At 50.3% G+C, this 19,847-nt stretch overlaps 1 protein-coding gene across 3 annotated transcripts in view; it reads left to right on the forward strand.

Moving 5' to 3' along the window:
* The window catches only part of Bcr (BCR activator of RhoGEF and GTPase), a 124,364-nt gene extending 105,154 nt beyond the window's left edge, over window positions 1-19,210 (forward strand). Inside the window, exons 15-23 of one of the 3 annotated variants that reach the window (NM_001081412.2) lie at window positions 332-429; window positions 2,394-2,525; window positions 9,564-9,623; window positions 10,630-10,739; window positions 12,171-12,310; window positions 14,411-14,545; window positions 15,422-15,527; window positions 15,856-16,018; window positions 16,527-19,210. In NM_001081412.2, the coding sequence (NP_001074881.1) occupies window positions 332-429; window positions 2,394-2,525; window positions 9,564-9,623; window positions 10,630-10,739; window positions 12,171-12,310; window positions 14,411-14,545; window positions 15,422-15,527; window positions 15,856-16,018; window positions 16,527-16,616 (1,034 nt within the window). In that variant the 3' untranslated portion in view covers window positions 16,617-19,210. Of the gene's footprint in view, window positions 1-331; window positions 430-2,393; window positions 2,526-5,621; window positions 5,836-9,563; window positions 9,624-10,629; window positions 10,740-12,170; window positions 12,311-14,410; window positions 14,546-15,421; window positions 15,528-15,855; window positions 16,019-16,526 lie in introns of those variants that run through there. The other 2 variants (XM_006513061.4, XM_006513060.4) reach the window with 2 other exon arrangements.
* Window positions 19,211-19,847: the final 637 nt, after the last annotated feature.

Consider the following 19,847-nt stretch of genomic DNA (forward strand, 5'->3'; position numbering starts at 1 on the left):
GAGGCCAGCCTGGTCTACTGAGTGAGTTCCAGGACAGCCAGGGCTACACAGAGAAACCCTGTCTTGAAAAAACCAAAAAAAAAAAAAAAAAAAAAAAAGATGAAGAAGAAGAATTAGTAGTTGTCGTCGTCATAGTAGTAGTAGTACTGTTTCCCAACTCCTCTGGCAGGACCAAGGGTATTGCACAAGGGGCCAAGTTCGTGCCAGCCACTGTTAGGGTTATTTTATGAAGGATAGACCCTTGTTTCCTGATTTGGTAAATAGCACCTGCTCTTAAGAAGAGGCTGGCAGCGTAGAAATCAGCCGCACCCTCCCTGTCACTTTGTCACAGATCTCTACTGCACCCTGGAGGTGGATTCCTTTGGATATTTTGTGAATAAAGCAAAGACTCGAGTCTACAGGGACACAACTGAGCCAAACTGGAATGAGGTGAGGAGCCCACTTCCACCAGGATGTTTTCCACAGATCCTAATCTTGGATTAGGGGCTCCCTAAGGGCTTCCCCGAAAGAAAGCCACAGGGTTGCCAGCATTCCTGGAATCTCCTAGAGGATGGTGGGGGGAGGAAGGTGTGTGTTACAGCCAAGAGATCTTATCTCTGTGTCCCTGGGAGTCTTCCCCACCCACCCCAGCGCAGAGAAAGAACCTGTTTTTCCAGAGAAGTGTTTAAAGAGAATACCTTAAAAGGACTCTTGAATCCTGATAAAGCCTATTGTACACTTGTTAGGGTTCCGATTTCATTTTTCCTCAGAAGCCGGAATGAGTTCCTGTGGCTATTCTCGTTCCAAAGTCTGTAGTCTCTGCTTGTCAGGGCTGTAGGCCTGGCCCCCTGGACCTCCCTGATTGTTTGCAAGGGCCCTGTGTTTTGTCTTGAGACACCAGGTTTGTGTAGTCTGCTATCTGTATCCCCAAACCTTGGATCTTGTGAGTGGAATGATTGTACAGAGGCAGTGTGCGTGAAGTCCTCAGACCTGTAAGCTGCCACCTCTGGTCTCGATGGTTGCTGTAACCCTAAAGAACCTTGCTTTAGTTGGCACAAGTGGAGCAGCCTCCCAGCCCTTGCCTACTGAAGAGTGAATGGTGAAACACCAGGCAGTTTGGTCTAATCCACCTTGATTATGTCGCTAACGGTATGACTGTGGGACCAGATCCCAGGCCTTGCTACATAGCATCCCTGCATCATCTGTCATTATACTCTTTGTCTAAATAGGACAAGGATGCAAGGGTCCCTGTAGTTACCTCTCTAGACATGTCAGCACAAAGGGCCAAATATAAGCTGTGATGGTGGCAGAATGAAGCCATATGAGGCTTGCTTAGTGATACATTGTAGTCTCAGTACATGGAAGTAGAGGCAGGAGAATTGCCTAGCCTTCAAGACTAGACTGGGCTATATAGAAAATAACATCCCCTCTTTAAAAAAAAAAAAAAGCCACATAAGACCCATTGTAGGAAGCTCTATAGAAAGCAAGGAGGTTGAGGAGGTTGGGGAATTGTGACCCTCACAGAGGCAACAAAGATGGATTCTAGGTAGGTTGCAAAAGATCCAGGTAGGAGTTGTCATTCCAAAGCTCTAGGGAGGCCTGAGAGGTCTAGGTTACCTGGTGTGAACATGCAGGCCATCCAGGGAATTCACATACTCCTGACACATCTTCCTAGAAAGAGCTGCTCTACCCAACTAGAGCCCTGCATGCATAAGCACAGATGGAAAATGCAGAATTCATTGGAGGCTCAGAGGGTTGATAGAGGAGCACGTTAACTCCATGTTAAGCAACAGACAAAGCTCAAGGGATCACGCCTTCTGTCCTGCCCGTCCATGGATTACAGTTTTTTAAAAACTAGAATTTGCTAAAGCTGGAGCTTGTACTTCTGAACACTGAATTGTACCCCTAACCTCCATTTCATTCTCCAGTCTTAAGTTCACAGCAGAATTAAGAGAAAGGGCAGGAACTCACATGTATTCCCCACTGTTAAAATCTCGTATGATGTAATTTGCCTATGTCAATCAATCCCACGTCACCTAGAGGCTGCCGTTGGTGTGAGACGTATACTCTGTTAATTTTTACAAATAAATAGTGACTGTGTCTTCTATTATAGTAAAGCCATCCAGACTTATCAAATATCGATCTCTAATAATTACCAGAGCTGTTGGCATCAAGACTATCCTGTGGAGTTAGGTGCTGGTGCACCAAGTTTGAAATAGGTTTGAGAGGGTTTGAAAGCTTCCAGAAACCCAGAGACCCACAGTGTAGTGACTGGGATGCCCACACGGATGCCAGGACCAAATGAGGGGTACCATTTGTTGTCAGGCAGTGGTTCAGACATGACCTTGAACTGCCGCAAACTTGGTTGGACCTGTTTGTTCTCAGGTAACTTTCTTTCTTTTGGGGAACCACAGGAGTTTGAGATAGAGCTAGAAGGCTCCCAGACCCTGCGGATACTATGTTATGAAAAGTGTTACAACAAAATGAAGATGACGAAGGAAGATGGTGAGAGCGCAGACAAGCTCATGGGGAAAGGCCAGGTCCAGGTGAGTCTGCCCCACCCCACCCCATCCCATCTGGATGCTCCATGGCCTCTCCCACATGAGGCTGATGAAACGGCCTAACTCTTGGGATGGAGTGGATAGCCAGCCCTGTCATGGTTCCTTCCTTTCTCTGTCTGTTATATCCTTTCTTGTTCCCAGAGATTGATTTTTTTTTTTGTCTGTCAAACTTGTACTTGCAGCTGATACCATAGTTTCCCTATGTGAGCTTTTACAGCCCACAGGCATATGGTTAGGTGGTGCCCTGGGCTAAAATTGTTTATAAAACCATTTCCCTTTGGAAAAGCAGGAGTCCCAGAGCCTACTCATTTTTTGTCTGGGGTATAGGCCCAGTTTCCAGCTGCTGTCCTGAACATCATACGCACAGGTCCCCCAGAGTTAGCATTCTAACATCATACACATCCCAGGCCCTGGTACCTTCTTGAAGCTTCAACTACCCAGCTCACTCAAGGGTGTAGAGAGAACATCTTGTGTATTGTACGGCTGAAGCCTGTGGCCTATGGCTTAGACAGGACATAGAAGGTGGAACATCAAGAGGAGAGAGAGCTCTGGGAGCGAAGGAGATTCTCCAGCAAGATGCGATGAGCTAGATGCATGGAACCTGAGCACAGGAAACCAGCTGTGTGGCAACACATAGGTTAGGAAAAATGGGATATCTTAAGTCACATCCAATGAGGCCAAGGTAAATATATTTTTGAGTCTGAGTCTTATTTCTGAGAGCATGGGGCTGGAGGAAGAATCAGGGCTAACTTCTATACAAAGGTGATCCCAAGAATGCCAACAGACTGGGTGCCTGGCCCCTTTATGGGTTTATCAAGTTAGCAAAGAGAAATTCAGGTCCCAGCAGTTGTTGGCTTAAATGCCTTGAATTTTCTCCTCGACTCTTGTGAATGGTTGGATTTGAACCAGGGCCTCTAAGTCCTACCACTAGATAGCTAGGGGTCTCGGTGGGAAGTGAACAAAGCTAGCTTATCAAACCAAACTTCTTTGAAACCCCCTTGCTCCGATGCCGCCTTGTGAACAAATGTCTCCTCGTGCTTTTGCTTTTCCGTCAAGGCACTCAGGCACCCTGTGCCAGCCTAGCAAAGAGAAGAGAATTTCCAGTGCCAGAAAGCAGTGAAGGTAGCAAAGACAGATATACTCAGGGATACCTCCCAGAGGGAAGAGACACCGTTGCATAGACAGGGCTCCACTCCAGGTAAGGCGCAGGCAAATGGAAATTTACAGCCAAGGAGCAGGGTAAGGGTCAGTGAGTGGAGATTACTAAGAGGAAATGCCAGGAGTGAGGAGGATTCTGGCTAGACCAGCCCAATGGGATTTTTCTTCTGAAGGAAGGTCAGGTAAACAGACATTACCTGGAGACAAAGAACCCAGCTACACGTCAAAGATGGGGGTGGGGGCAAACCTGTAATCCAGCACTTTGGAGGTAGAGACAGATAAAAAATCCACAGCTAGTCACAACCACATAGTGAATTATTTGAGACCAGCCTGGGCTCTGTGAGGCACTGTCAAAATAATAATAATAATAATAATAAACGCTGATGATGATGGTGATGGTGATGGTGATGATGATGGAGATAGAGAGATAGCTTAGTTGATATGGAGGCTTGAATGATAATTCCAGAATCCACATTAAAAAAAAAAAGTGTGGGGCAGGAGTAGAGGAGCCCAGTGTGATGAACCACATGCAATCCCAGCACTGGGGAAACTGAGGCAGACAGATCCCTAGGGTTCTCTGGCCAGCCAGTCTACCTTACTTGACAAGTTCCAGTCAGGGAGAGACCCTAACTGACTCAACAAAAACAAGGTAGATAGCATCTGAGAGATGACTCCTGAGGTCGGCCTTGGTGTCCTCAAACACGTATACATACACGCACACCAAATACAGCATACCCACGTATACACTACACACACACACACACACACACACACACACACACACACACACACACACACACACAGAGTATATGTTCTTAGAAAAATTGATTGAACAGAATTCTTACTCAGATTGGGCTTTTGCGCAGGGGTGAAGCCATGTTGATCAAAGCTCAGAGTCTGGCTAGTCTGGTAGTAAAGAGGATAGTCTCTGTCCACCCACCAGCCCTGCTGTGCCCTGTGTGACCCAAGTGAGTCATAGCCCCTCACCCTTCCAGCAATGTGTCCTCGTATATCAGATGGAGCAAGAGACACATCCGTCTGCAGCTTGGTGACGTGTCACCCAGACCTGGTCAGCATTTGGTGCTATTATTACTGTTACTATTTTGTCACCATCATTGTCAGTGAAGAGGCACTGGAGACTGTCGGCCCCTGCTCCAGCCCCCAGTCATCACCGTGGTCTGAGAGATGATTGGCCTCGGGAACTTCTTTACACAGGAAGGAACCCAAGCACTTGAAAATGGTCTAGATGACTCACACTCGCCTACACAGTGACTGGCCTGTCTCCCAGCAACAAGGGCTTGTCCGTGTGATCCCTGGAGGAAGGAAGCAGGAGGAGGGGCAGTGTTACGGCCTGACACTCAGCCTGGCTCCGTTCTCCCGCCTCTTGCTTCTTCTCACCTGTGGATACTGTTTATGGGTTAGGTATAGCTGAGAAAGCCATCTGCGGCTTAACCAGGGCTGAGCCAGGCTTTCCCGATGATGTCGACACCTTCCATGCGTGTCGTTGTGGATAGGTGCCTAGCTGTCTATTTCCTGCTGCTGGGAGTTGGTGAGGAATGGCAACCCTGGCTCAGAAACTAAGTGGAGAGACGTCCTGTGAGGTAAAGCTGCATGCTGAGATAGAGAAGATGCAGTCCTCAATACCAGAGGGAAGACAGGTGGAAGTCCAGACTCAGGCAGAACAGCAGGGCCCAAGAGAAGGGCCAGAATGGACACTGAGGCTCTGATGGTAGTATTCACGCACATCCTCAGACTGAGAGTGCCAGACTCTTCTGAGGTTAAGATCCTGAGTCGGTACGCTTCTCTGCTCTATAAATGGTATTAATGAATACTTAGTCCAAGAACCACAGCCCAAGTTTTTGGATTCTGCCCTTACTCTTTATATGACCTTGACTTATCCGGTCCCCATTTCTCTTCCTGAAGAACGGAGGTTCCACAAGAGAAAGAGTAGAGTGTTCCCTCTTTCTGAACCCAGGACACGTTAAATCCACACGCCAGAAAGGGATGTGATGGCGCTGACCTGGAAGGTGACAACTGTTCAGAGAGTCACCAGCAAGAAGACTATGAGCCCTCGTGCAGTTCGTACACAGCACCTTGGTCCTTTCCAAGCTTCTATAGGTCATCCAAGCAAACCAAACCATCATACACCAGAGCCTGTTGTGTTGCCCTCATAAGGAAGAACCTATGTGCCAGGATCCAAGAGTGCCATAACATGAAGACATTTTATCCCAGGCTTTAAGATACTACAGATGTGCCAAAAGCCAGGGTCATCATGCTGCAAGGTCACACTGGCATCCTCAGATATCGCTGATGAAGGGGCCAAGTTTGGGCACAGGGAGACCTTCACATGAAGGAACACGAGGTATATCTTCAGGTCATACCCCAAGGCCGGCAGTTAGCCAGGATTCAGGGATGCTTGAACTGAGAGGAAGCCATTCAGCAGCCTGACTGCATATGGTCAAGACCGGGCCAGGATCCTGAAAGCACCATCCTCAGCTAGGGCCACTCTGCAAAGGAGACCAACATACTCGGTAAACCTAGGTCTCTTGGAGCCTTGTACCCATTAGAGATTTCCCATGCCCTCTTCTCTCCTTTCCATTCATAAACTTTCTAGGCTGCCAAATTCTCGTAGCCCTGTTCTTTCCTGGGGATTAACATTATACTGAGTTGTAGAATCTCATCTTGTCCCATTTTTTTTCCTCTTGTACCATCCTCCTGTTTGGGTTATGTCTCAGGTTCCCACACAGCCATCTGGGTGATAATAGCTTCTGTCTTAGAGATGTGTCCATTCTCCACATTTTGTATCAACAGAATCATGCCAGAGGTAGTCTCCTGTATTTTCTGGGTTTTCTGGATTCTTCTTTGAGGGTGGGGTAGGGGATGTTTTGTTTTGTTTTGTTTTGTTTTGTTTTGTTTTGTTTTGTTTTGTTTTGTTTTGTTTTGTTTTGAGACAGGGTTTCTCTGTATAACCCTGGCTGGCCTGGAACTCACTTTGTAGACCAGGCTGGCCTCAAACTCAGAGGGATTCACCTACCTCTGTCTTCCAAGTGCTGGGATTAAAGGTGTGCACCATTGGGGCTGGAGAGATGGGTCAGTGGTTAAGAGCACTGACTAAACCCTTTCTCAAAAAACCAAAAAACAAAAAGAAAGAAAGAAAGAAAGAAAAAGAACACTGTCTACTCTTCCAGAGGTCCTAAGTTCAATTCCCAGCTACCACATGGTGGCTCACAACCATCTGTAATGGGATCTGATGCCCTCTACTAGTGTGTCTAAAGACAGCTACAGTGTACTCATGTACATAAAATAAATAAATATTAAAAAAGAGTGTGCACCATCACTGTCCAGATGACTATTATTTTTAAAGGTTATCTTTTTTATTATTATTTCATTAGTATTATTATCCTTAGTAGCTAAATAAAATTATCCTGTCACGGCCCACGGTTTTTTGTTTTGTTTTGTTTTGGGGGAGGGGGCGGTTCTGTCCGTTTGGCTTGCTTCCACTTTAATTATGGTTACTGCTATTGTGACCCCTTGTTTGGTCTAAGTCAATATGGACAATTGTTTCCCAGTTGTAGGTAGAGGAGTCTCCGGGGCCGGTTCAGTGCCTGCCCTGGTTGAACGTGGGCTTTCTCCAGCTTGCCCTGGTGTAGACTAAGCAGTTTCCCAGGCATCCACCAGACCCACTGACCACAGCTGTTCTTCCCAGGGAGACAGTGCAGTACAGGTTGCCCTTCTGAGGCTACTGTGTTACACATGCTGGCTGCCCGGAGCCTATGTGGAGCAGAGGCCCCATACAACCACAAGGGCATCAGCTTTCCCCTGCACTTCTGGTCCACGGCCCTTCCCCCTCAGCCATCAGTTTTTCCAAAGCCCAGCCTCCTGCCTGCTTATTTCTCCGAAACTTTAACTGTGTGGGAAAGCGTGCCAGCCTTTAATGTTGTTGACAGTGTAGCCCAGCCTGCCTCGTCCTGTTACTCTTTGCAAGGTTTCTGCTCTGCTAAGCACGTTCTGTCCTTTGAGGCGAATCCAGCAGTTCGGGGCTGCTGTGAGGGCTGATTTCTCAGACACCAAGGTGAGCTACAAACAGGGACTGACCCCAGCGGCTCTAGGCAGAGTTAGATGCTAGGTCTCACTTGAGAGTGAACCTTATTCAGACCAGGAAGGCTCCAGCAGCTTGCCTGCAGGGAACAAGCTGCTGGAGCCTTCAGATGCTCTCTGCACTACGTGAGATGTAGAAGTATCAGCAGGCCTTTCACACATTCTTTCAAGATGCTGCCGGCTCAAAGCGGACTGACCAGTAACACACACGTTACTCAGTGTCTCTAAATTTGGACCACCGGAAGCCACCACTTGAAAAGGAGACTCAACGTAAGAGGAGGCTGTGACTTATCAGAATTCCCGTAACCAATAGACTCTGGAGCAGGAGCTGGTGTTCCCATAGACTGACAGAAAACAAAGTGGAATGTATGGGTGATGGGAAACTCTGACCTTGGCTGGCCCAGCTGTAGGGTGGAGCTTCCCTGAGAGCCTGCTCAAAAGGAGCCAGAGGCCAGGAACTCACCACTGCCCTGCCGTGCGACTTCAGCTCCACAAACAAGCCTCTTGCTGCTCGACCCCCATCGCCATGCAAGGCCTCATTCGGTTTTTCTACCCCAGCCGGGGAAGCCGGAGCCGGATCACCTCTGCTGACAAACAGCTGTGTGCCCGAGGCTCGACCCTGTGGACTCATATCCGATGTCTGGTGTGCAGGGGCAAGGTGGGCCAGTCAGGACCTGGAATCCCCAGGAGGGCCGGGAGAAGTGGGACCCAGTCACCCAGCTGTGTCAGACAGCTGCTCTCCTCGACTACAGCTTGTTCAACCTCACCTGGTCTTTGGACTGTTCATCCATGGCCTTTGTTGATTCTGGGTTTCTAGGGGAAAGGGGTCTCTATCATTACTTACTGTCCTAAGATGGGAAGGGATTTGTCCCACTCAGTGTGTTTCTGAAGAAGGAAAGGGGAACTGTCCTTGGACAGCCAAGACACAGGTAGACCCTGGGATTCGTCCTACAAGGAACTTCAAACCCAGGACAGGGAGCTACCCCACACCACAGACTCCTACCCTGAAAAGAGCTTAATTCTTTGTAGAAAGAATCTAAGGTGGAGGGGGAAAGTAGTGGTTGTTCTCTAGTCTCTTAGTTTTGGGGTACTAAAGATAAAATCCAGGGTTTTGTGCCAACCAGGGTGAGCTCTGCCACTGAGCCACCCTCAGTCCCAGATGGTGTGTTTTCCAAAGATTCCCAATTGCTTATTTATCTAGCCTATCCCATTGCCACACCAAAGCCTCCCGTGACAGCTAATGGACGCTCATCAGAACGGGAGGGAGAGCTTCCACGGGTCAGGGCCTTGTGGCAGTTCTGAAGCCTGCTTACTTAGGTGACATTAAACTGTAGGTTCCTATAGACTGGCTGCTTGCTGGGCAGTGTTTGCCAAGATCAGAGTTAGAAGGTCACGGGGAGGCGTCATCTGATTTGGGGTGTTGTTCTGTATCCTTCTGGGCGTGGTAGAGGGAGAAAGCATGGTTGGCAACTCTTGACAGCCTTCGCTCTCACAGTCACCACTGAAGTTGGTCATCATCCCTCCATTCAGACTTAGTGGCACCTCTGGCAAAGGAAAGTAGGACTTGGGATCCACCTGGGGTGGGGGTGGGGGGACAGGGCTCCTGGCTGTGAGCTGTGGCACCCTAATAGATCAGTTCCCTTCCCTGGCCGCAGTAGGACTCTGCTTTCCATGTAGAGTATAGCACAGCAGCAGTGTTGGCCATTGCCAGGCACAGCCTCCAAGCCGACCTGAGGCCCTTTTCTAATCATGCGTCTTTGGTTTCAGCTGGACCCCCAAACCCTACAGGACAGAGACTGGCAGCGGACTGTCATCGACATGAATGGAGTAAGTGCCCGCAGGGCTCCCTGTGTGTCTGTTTCTCACTGAACGTTAAAGCAGACCCGGTTCCACCCAGAGCAGTCATGAGACCACCAAGCCTGAGATGGTTGCTGGAGAGGAGTGGGGTGGAGGGAACCCCACGAGAGCAGGAGTGTGGTGGACAGGGCCGAATGGGGAGCCTCCAGAGCAGGAACACTGCATAGGAAGGAGTCCTCTCAGGTCAGTGTCCAGCCCAGACCCTGCACGCTGTCCTGAAAGAAAGACAAGTGGAGCTAGGGACCCCAGCACCGAGAACGTCTCACGGACAACCTAAGATCGGCTATCTCAGAAGGATGTATCCAAAAAGATTGGAACTAGAGCAGTTTTAGAGACTTTTTTTTTTTTTTCTGATTACCGGGATATTTGCATGTACATAAGCAGTCTTGGACAGGGGACCCGAATATAAATATAAAGCTTAACTTACATGCGCAGCTGTGGGGGTGTAATTTTATGCAGGGGGTCATTAGCAGGGGGACCGCTGGGTGTGGAACCTTCCGCATGTAGCATGCTGGAGCTTGGGAAGTTTTCAGTGTTGGGACAGTTTACATTTCCAGATTGGGATGTTTGACCTGTTCCCTTTCTTGTGATGAGGCCTTGGGGGGGGTAGTGTTGTTTGTCTTCTTTTGCTTTGCTCTCATGCTTTGAATTGATTGAGCCCAGTACCTTGTACATATACAGTAACTGTGCGCACTACACACTCCAACCCTGTCTACTTCTTCATTTAATTATTACTTTTAAAAAGAAAGGGAAATATTGGCAATATGGGAGGAGACTCTGGAGAAGCAATTCCTCTATGCCCCTTACCACCCCTGGCTCTGACCAACCCACGGGGGCTTGCTGCACGCCACTCTGGGACCTGTTTGACCTGGAGGTGAAAAGGGTTGTTGGGATAGGGCCTTCAGGGGCCCTGTGATCTCAGCCCACGGGGTCCAGAGCGTGAGAGACCCATGCCTTTCCTTCCCTTCTACTGCAGATTGAAGTGAAACTCTCCGTCAAGTTCACGAGCAGGGAGTTCAGCCTGAAGAGAATGCCCTCCCGCAAACAGACAGGGGTCTTCGGTGTCAAGATTGCTGTAGTCACAAAGTGAGTGGTGAGGGGCGCGGGCTTGTTCGCAGAGGACATTCTGCAGTGTCTGTAGGAAAGGCTGGGCCTGTTCTCTCTGCGTGACCCTGCTAGCTGGATGGGGTCTGGAGTGTGTGTGTGGGGGAGCAGGGAGCGGGGTGACCCCAGGGACAACTGTGAGACTGTGACTCTTTGCTTAGCCACTTCCATTTGTTTACTGCACAGCCGGCTCAGGAATGTCCTCACAGGCCCTGCTTCCCTTCCTCCCTCGCTTGCAGTATATTGTGATCCCACGGTCCTGTGGAACAGTTTGAACCTCTGCCCCTTTGTCATGAGCCTGTTGCCAGGAGATGCCTGTTTGTTGGTTTGAGACAGGCCACTTCCTCCCCGACTTTATCCACTTCCCCAGGATGGGATACTGGCTACATCACTCACGGCCCAGGCGCTGACACAGTCTGGTCCTAGCTCTTTCTAGAAAACCAAGATGTGCACTTTGGGAAGGAAGACACCTCCCCCGCCTCTCCCCTATAACTACGTGTTGGGACTTGGAGAGGATTTGCTGGTGCATATAGCCCAGCTATAAGTAAAACTAAGCTCCTGCTTCTGTCTTCAAAGCATTCTGGGTCCAGAGTTGTACCGGGAGGTCCAGAGGTTGTCATTAGAGAAAGCATTTGAAATGGCAGGGTACCTGTCTGGATAATCTTGAAGAGTCCGTATGTGCAGCATGTCTTGGTTAGGGTTATTGTTGCTGTGATGAAACACAATTACCAGAAAAACTTGGTTGGGAAAGAGTCTATTCGGCTTACACTTCCATATTGCCATTCATCATTGAAAGAAGTCAGAGCCTGGAGAGGCAAGGGCTGACGCAGAGGCCATGAAGGGGTGCTGCTTACTGGCTTGCTCCTCATGGCTTGCTCAGCTTGATCTTATGGAGGCATTTCCTCAATTAAAGGTGGCTCTTTTCAGATGACTCTAGCTTGTGTCAAGCTGACATAAAACTATCCAACACGCAGCAGATGTAAGTGTCTCTGCCCTGTGCAAGATGTAGCTGTCCAAGAGCCTCTGGGCTAATACCTGTTCAACTTCCTGTCTTAGAGGTGAGAGGTTTTTTTTTTCAGGACTCCAGAAAGCTTTTGGTTCATTCACAGCCCAGGATCTGTACTTCCTAGGTCAGTGTCACCTAAAAAAAGCCTCCTAGGTAAGGGATATAGCTCAGGCTATTTACCCGGTATCTGTAAGGGATGCCCTGAGTGCTCTCCCGCACCATGGAAGAAAATAACACAGCCTCCTGACCTTCCTCCACAGGGTCATAGGTATCTTGCAATGTGATTGGATGCTTTTGGTTCTTCGAAAGTTCCTGATAAAATCTATGCCACATACCTGAGAACTCATAACAGGAAGGGAAGCTTGACCAGGCCCTCAAACTCTCCACGCCTTCTTTTCCCCCTGCAGGAGAGAGAGGTCCAAGGTACCTTACATTGTGCGCCAGTGTGTGGAAGAGATCGAGCGCCGGGGTATGGAGGAGGTGGGCATCTACCGAGTGTCTGGAGTGGCCACAGACATCCAGGCACTGAAGGCAGCCTTTGATGTCAGTGAGTATTACCCAGGCAGTGCGGAACAAACAGTGGTGCCCATACCGAGACTCCCACGGGGCCTGGCACATCACACTAATGGGTTCCAGGTCAGCTTTAGCTACATAGTGATTCCTTGTGTCAGACAGATGATTGATTGATGATTAATAACTAGCACACCTATAATCCTAGTATTTGGGAGGTAGAGGCAAGAGGATTGCTGCAGTGTCAAGGCCAGCCAGGGTGGTAGAGCAAGGCCCTGTCTCAAGAGAAAATAAGTAAAATAAAAAGACTTGAGAGCTAATGTGGTCTGGCCATGTTGGTATTAACCTCTGAAGTTAGAGCTACTCAGGAGATTGAGATGGGATCACTTGAGTTAAGGAGATCAGGCCCCACTTAAAACTTTCACGTCTCAAAAGAGAAAGAAGAGACTGGCTGGACAGATGGCTTAGGAAAGAACACGTACTGTCCTTGCACAGGGCCCAGGATAAGTTCCCAGCACCCACAATATAGCTTACAACCACTTGTAACTCTAGTTACAGAGGATCCAGAGTCCTCTTCTGGCCTCTGTGGGATCCTGCATGTGCCTGGTGCACATAAACTCATGCAGGTAGACACAGATACATTAAAAAAAAAAAAAGAAAAGAAAGAAAAGTAGCTAGCTCTTTTTAAAAATCCGAATCCTTCCAAGGTCTAACCACAGCCACCAAGCTGGACCGTGGCCTTCCTTGGGGTGTTGCCTGATGCCTTGGAGTGGCCAGGAGATGCTAAATCCCAGGATAATTTGACTATGCTCCCTTGAGGAAGGTGTGGGACAATGGCATGGATATGGCCCTGGTGCTGTCTCTTTTCTACCTGTCTCCAAACCACTCCCACTCTGTAAGGGAGACAGAACTATCCTGAAGGCTAAGCAAGGGCTTTGAGACCTCGGAGGATCAGTCTTACTTAAGGTCTCTGTTTACTCGGATCAGACACCAAGAGCAAAAGCAATTGGAGGAGGAGAGGGTTCATTTCAGGTTGTGACACTCAGCTCACAGTCTATGATGCGAGGAAGGCAGTCCAGGAACTCAGGGGAGGGACCTGGAGACAGAAAGTAAAGCCACGGCCATGGAGGGATGCTGCTTACTAGCTTGTTCCTCATGGCTTGCTCAGTCTGTCACCTTATACAACCCAGGATCCCCTACTGGACGGGGCCCCCAGTAGTCTAGACCCTTGCCTGTCAGTCATCTGCCAAGAAAAGCCAGCAGGCCAATCTAAGCTCCCCCCCACCCACCCAGTTGAGGTTCTCAGATATATGTAGGCTTTGTTTCAACTTGATAGAAACCAATCAGCACAGGGTTCTTTCTCAGTGTTCCCCAAAGAGCAGGCAGACAGAAACAGGACTCAGAAGGATGTTGTACTTGCAGAGTCTTTATACCACCATCTTGGCCTGGGCCATCAAGGACCCAGCACTCCTCGATAAGACTCACTGTCATGTTTCAGCTTCTCCACGCAGCCTTCTGTCTTAGATAAGGTTTCCATCGCTGTGAAGAGATGTACCATGACCACAGCAACTCTTAAAAAGGAAGCCATTTAACTGGGGCTGCCCTACCGTTCTGAGATGTAGTCCATTTATTGTCATGGTAGGAAGCATGGCAGCTTGCAGGTAGACATGGTGCTGGAGAGGAGCCAGGAGTAGATAAGCAGGCAGCAGGAAAAGAGAGTGAGCCACGGGATCTGGCTTGAGCTTCTGAAACCTCAAAACCCAGCCCCCGTGGCACACTTCCTCCAATAAGGTCACACCTCCAATAGTGCTACTCTCCTGAGTCTGTGGGCACCGTTTTCATTCAAACCACTACACCGGCTCTCTGACACAGAGAACCAGAGGCTGCCTAAGTCCTAAGAAAACACCCAGTGTGACGACTTAAGTGACTCAAACAGTCCCTACGCCTGCCTGCCTCTGCAGCTGGTGGCCCTTCTTCCCAGCAACCCTGTCCAGACTCAGTCACACAAATGCTGGGGGGCGTAGGGAAACAAACCACACAAAGGGGATGGCTACACACGTGTGTCATCAAGCTGTGTCAGCCCAGGCAGGTTGCAGACCTGGGACCCACACGGAGGCTGTTTCTGCGTTCTCTGCAGATAACAAGGATGTGTCCGTGATGATGAGCGAGATGGACGTGAACGCCATTGCCGGCACGCTGAAGCTCTACTTCCGTGAGCTGCCCGAGCCCCTCTTCACGGATGAGTTCTACCCTAACTTCGCAGAAGGCATTGGTGAGCATCGAGGGCCCTGGCCTTGTGGGAGGCAAGCATCTCATGGCCTCGTCCATTCACTGGCGCCATTAGGAGAGGGAATCAGACTGTTCCCCGATACTCTGTTCCCACATTCGAACCTAACCTGAGGGAGTTGGCTGTGCAGTGCGGGTACTAAAAACCAGGCCATCTGTGCAATCTCTGACAGCTGCCTGCTGCCCTCTCCTCTCAGTATGGCCAGAGGGTAACCAGTCTGTGTGGCCATGGACGTGTCCAGCTGTGGGATCCCCGTAGCCACAATGAACCCCTAATGCTCTAACCCCAGGTCCTGGCCCAGTCAAGCAGAGATTTATGCCCAGCCTTCACCTTTAGTCAACCTGGATGATGGTGCCCAACTCACACAGGAGGCAGACATACCCCTTACTTCACCCTTATGGTAATCCAACCTGCAGGGCCGGTTCACCACAAGACCTGGCCTCTCAGGCTGGAAAGTGCCCCTAGGGTGTGCGTGTAAATAAGGGAAGCTCCCAGGGGCTGGGGGAAGGGGCCTTCCTATGTGCTTATAGCAGCAGACAGTGCCCCTCCCCCCAGGCCTCCCACTTGTCACCCCCACCCCCAGTACAGGCCTACCCATAAGCTATACAGGTGCCTGGGTGCTGCTGCTCGTTTGAGATGAGAGAAGGCTTTTTTGGTATCTCCCATGCTACATAAGCCTTTACCACAGGCCTTCCTCAGTTGGAGTCAGTCTAACTGTGTGGCCTGAGACAATGTTGGGCGCCTGAACTCCTCAGTGCCTTCCAGCATAGGCTTGGGGTTCGGGGTGTTTCGTCTGACATCCTCATGAGAGGTCTCGGGACTGTGCTCCGACCCTGGGAACTGAACGCCCTCCTTCTGTAGCTCTTTCAGACCCCGTCGCAAAGGAGAGCTGCATGCTGAACCTGCTGCTGTCCCTCCCAGAAGCCAACCTGCTCACCTTCCTCTTCCTCCTGGACCACCTGAAAAGGTAGCGCCCGCTCTCCCATGCAGCCCCCGTCCCCAGAAAACCATGCACCACCAAGGGCCTTCTCTCCTTCTCAAGTCTCCAGTCGGTTCCCACACTAGGGACTAGAGCCGATGGCATCCCTCTCCTCTGCACCGGACACTAAGCCACAGCCAGCATTGCACTTGAACTTGCCCTTCACTTCCAGATCATGGCCCAGAGCTGTCCCAGCTGCCCACTGGCCTTGGGTTCTCTCTGTCCCTGACTCCTCGGACTCTGGGGGATAGAATCTTTATATAAGCCCTGAGTGTGATGTTGGAATAACACCTTCTGCTCTGGCTTCACGAAACAGGGTAGCTGAAAAGGAGACGGTGAACAAGATGTCCCTGCACAACCTCGCCACGGTCTTTGGCCCCACACTGCTTCGGCCCTCAGAGAAGGAAAGCAAGCTCCCTGCTAACCCCAGCCAGCCCATCACCATGACTGACAGCTGGTCCCTGGAGGTCATGTCCCAGGTATAGGAAACAAGCCGTAGTCCATTGTTACCCTGGTTTGACACTTGTCGGGTAGACAGCCTCAGCCTACTTCAGCATGAGCCGTTCCCACCTCAACTACAGAGGCCTACCTACTATCACTGAGAGGGTCAAGAGGGGCCCTGGCTACTTTAAAAAAAAAATTTATTTATGTATTATGTATAAGTACACTGTAGCTGTCTTCAGACACCCCAGAAGAGGGCGTCAGATCCCATTACAGATGGTAGTGAGCCCCCATGTGGTTGCTGGGATTTGAACTTGGGACCTTCGGAAGAGCAGTCAGTGTTCTTAACCACTGAGCCACCTCTCCAGCCCCTCTGGCTACTTTTAGCCCCTCTGTTCCTGGCTAGATTTGAGCCCATCTGCTAGTCTTTCAAGCTCAACTCTTGTCACCAGCAAGGTCTCTTAGTACGGGAGCTGTGTGAGCTGAGAGAGGCTTCCCACCTGCACCCCTCTCACAGGTTCGCCTCTCCCTTCTCTGCCGGAACAGGTCCAAGTGTTGCTGTACTTCCTGCAGCTGGAGGCCATCCCTGCCCCTGACAGCAAGAGACAGAGCATCCTGTTTTCCACTGAAGTCTAAAAGCCAGGCATCAGTCATCTCATTAGGAGGCCCACAGAATGACCTGGAAAACTGGGACGAGAGAACCCGCCCACAGAGTGGGAATGAGACCCTTCCTGCGGTGTAATTTAGCCATTCCGAAGCTCTGGGCCATCTGCCAAGAGACAAGTACCCAAAGCGAAAGGCCAAGGGGCCTGCGAGAATCCAGGTGTGTCTGCAAGCCCCAGGCTGGCCCCCAGACTGTACCTTTCCCTTGTTGCCACCAGAGGGCACCCCAAGTCAGCCCATCTGCAAGCCTGCGGACAAGGGAAAAGAGGCGGAGAAGAGAGTGGTTTTTACGAATCTAATTTATCAGAGTTTTAAAAAAAAAAAATCTCTACTGGATCATTTGTTCCGATGCACCCTCTCTGGGGAATAGGGACACCGTCAGATCCCTTACTGTTGTGTCTTGAATAAACACTGCTGCTGCTTCCTATTGTGGGGGCCACAGCCATGTCCCTCTGTTTAGGTGGGGATGCCTTCACGTTCCCTGACGTAGAAATTCCGCTGTGTGTGTGACAGGGTCTGAGATGCTGACTCGGCACTGTAACATCGTCAGCCCTGGCTGCTTGCTCCGTCCTCCCAGAAGGATGGATGTATGTGCAGAAGCAGGTCAGGCTCCTGTTCTCTGATACTCTTGTCTGGGCTCTCTATGCACCTCTCAGGAGTGTGCTCCTCCACAGCCCAGAAGTGTCCCAGGACCCAGCACGGGGAAGGAGACCCTGGTCGTCACGCACCTTACAATTCCTTCTGCAGGGAGAGTGGCCGAGCCCACTGATCCTTACAGCCTCCCTTCTGTCTTACAAAGGCTGTGATATCTCCAGCCTGGCTCTGACTGCTGTCTCTCTCCCTCGTTGCCCCATCTAAGAGACCACTCCCTTCCCTTGCTCCCGTCTGAGCAGACTCGGTTACCTTTCTCAGCCATCTCTGCTCCAAGACAGCAGTTTCCTCTAGTGGCTTGTTTTAATACTTTGATCCGAAATAGCTTTTGATACTTGAATATTTTTAAGTTTTATACGTAGTTTCTAATTTTTTTTTTCCTAATGGGTTCAGACACCTAATAAGATACTAGAATGTACACCGTGGACAGGCCATGTCCAGGCAGGGTTTTGTCTTCCTTTGAGAGCCGGCTTCCTTTTGTTTGGAGTCGTTTCTGATGCCTCCCTCCAGAGCATCAGAAATATGGGAAGAAGGCTAGGAAAGTCAGGCCTGGGGATAGGAGCAAGATGGAAAGCTAGCCCACCTGCGGCCCTCCCACCTCAATCCCTGTCGCTGGGTGGGAGTCGGAGTAGTTGTCTCTTACTGGCCACCCTAGTTAGCAAAGGGAAAGGGAAAACCACTGATTGTCTTCAAGAAGGAATCCCATAAACCCTTGCATCATTTCTTAAAGGGTAGAATCCCACCCTTGGGTGACAGAGGCAGAGTTGCCATGAGCTCAGGACCAGCCTTGGCAGCATCATGCTTATCTGGACAGCCAAGACTACTGTGTAGGGCTGGCGTACAAGTAGCTGGGGAGAGAAGAAAAAAGGCTGACGAGAGACTTGAATCCTGAGCTGCTCCTGCAGGAAGGCATAATTTTAGGGGTGTAGACTGCCTGTCCCGTGAGGACTCCTGCACCCGGTCACATACCCCACAGCCCCTCCCATGTCTGGACGGTGGGTATGCCCACCGATGGCATCCACCAACCCCACAGCACATGGGGGACCCCTGAGAGGCAGAGCCATGTCTTCCCCTCCCGTCTGCTCTTGAACCTGCCTAAGGTATTGGGCAGGAAACAAAAGACCCTACAGGGTCTCTGTCTGCATACAGTGTTTAGTTGGCTTTTTTTTTTCCCCTCAGCAGAGCTACCCATTGGTCTGCTCTTGAGCATTTTTGGACCCACTGGGCTCCTCTAGTTTGGCTGTTCATCCCAGTCCATGTCATGGCTCTGACCCTGTAAGGGGAGCACTGCTGAGAAAAGCTGAGTAACCTCCCAGCCCCCCACTGTTGTTTCTGCACCTCCTCCCCTCCCCTCCCCCCCAACCCATTGTTTGCTTTGTGTCTGTCACCTTGAACTGGAAAGCAATATATCAATGTGCCAATGTGCATTCCCTGGCCCACCCCCTGCCTCGGTTCACTTTATTTATTTAGGTTATGTGTTATTTGATGATGGAATGAGCATCCCTGTGTCGGTCTAAAAAGTGCCCCTCCGCCATCGGGCCACGGCAGCAGTGACTGGGGCTGCCTCTCTTACCGCCTCACGCCTTGCAGGCCTCTAAGCTGGCAAAGAAAATACATGGCGTTGTCCAGGAATGGGGGTGACTCAGCTTTACCCTCTGCAAAGAGAATGACGGCCCCAGTCCGTTATGACCGCCCACCAGGCGTGGCTGCCAGACGCTAAAGGAAGAAGTGATACTTTCTTACCTTGGGACCTGGGTCCTGGGCACAGTGGGCTTGGCTTTCCTGGTGGTAGCCTGGCCTCTGCAGTGGGTGGATGGTCTCTTAGCTGCGATCCTGCTTTTGAACTCGGCTGTCTGTACTACCACTCTGTACCAGAAGGACCACGGACACTCTCATTAAAGTCTCCTGAGACTACTTCGGTTTGTGGTGGTTTCTAGTCGGTCAGTCGCCTCTCGAGTTTGAAAGCCCTGCATTGCTGGGGCAAAACTAGAACCCACAAGCATAGGGGGAAAAAAAAACAGTGTTACAGAGCTCTCATTGTCCAGTCAGGCCGTTGGTGGGGGAGGAGGAGTCTACATTGCACCACTGTGGGAAGTCCTGCTTTCGTGGAATTGAGGACCCACAGGTAGGTGCCAGGGAGGCAGCTTCAAGATACAGAGCAGCAGCTAAGTCCTCAGACCCAAGGACTAGTCTGGGCAAGGACCATTGCCTTGACTAAGGATGAAGAAGAGAAGCCACCTGGGAAATGTAGTCTTGACCCTGCAAGTGGGAGAGATGGCAGTAGGGTGGTTGACCAGTCTTGCTTGTCTTACTTGACCCTGGTTCTCCTCACCTATGCCTGTTTCAAGCCACTTAGCCTGCTGGGATTGCAGAGAGGCAGCTAGATCCTATCTTTCTATGGCATGCAGAGGAGGTGGGTGTTCTTAGATGCCTCTAGCCTTGCCCTCAGAAGCCTGCCCAAATTACAGGGAAGCAGCACCCAGAGTCAACAAGTGTGTAACTCGGAGTCTTTAATGGCGGCAGCTAGGGAAGAGGAGCCTAGCCATATCCAGG

The sequence above is a fragment of the Mus musculus genome, chromosome 10 (genome assembly GCF_000001635.26).
Source record: "Mus musculus strain C57BL/6J chromosome 10, GRCm38.p6 C57BL/6J".
NCBI classification, from domain to species: Eukaryota; Metazoa; Chordata; class Mammalia; order Rodentia; family Muridae; genus Mus; species Mus musculus.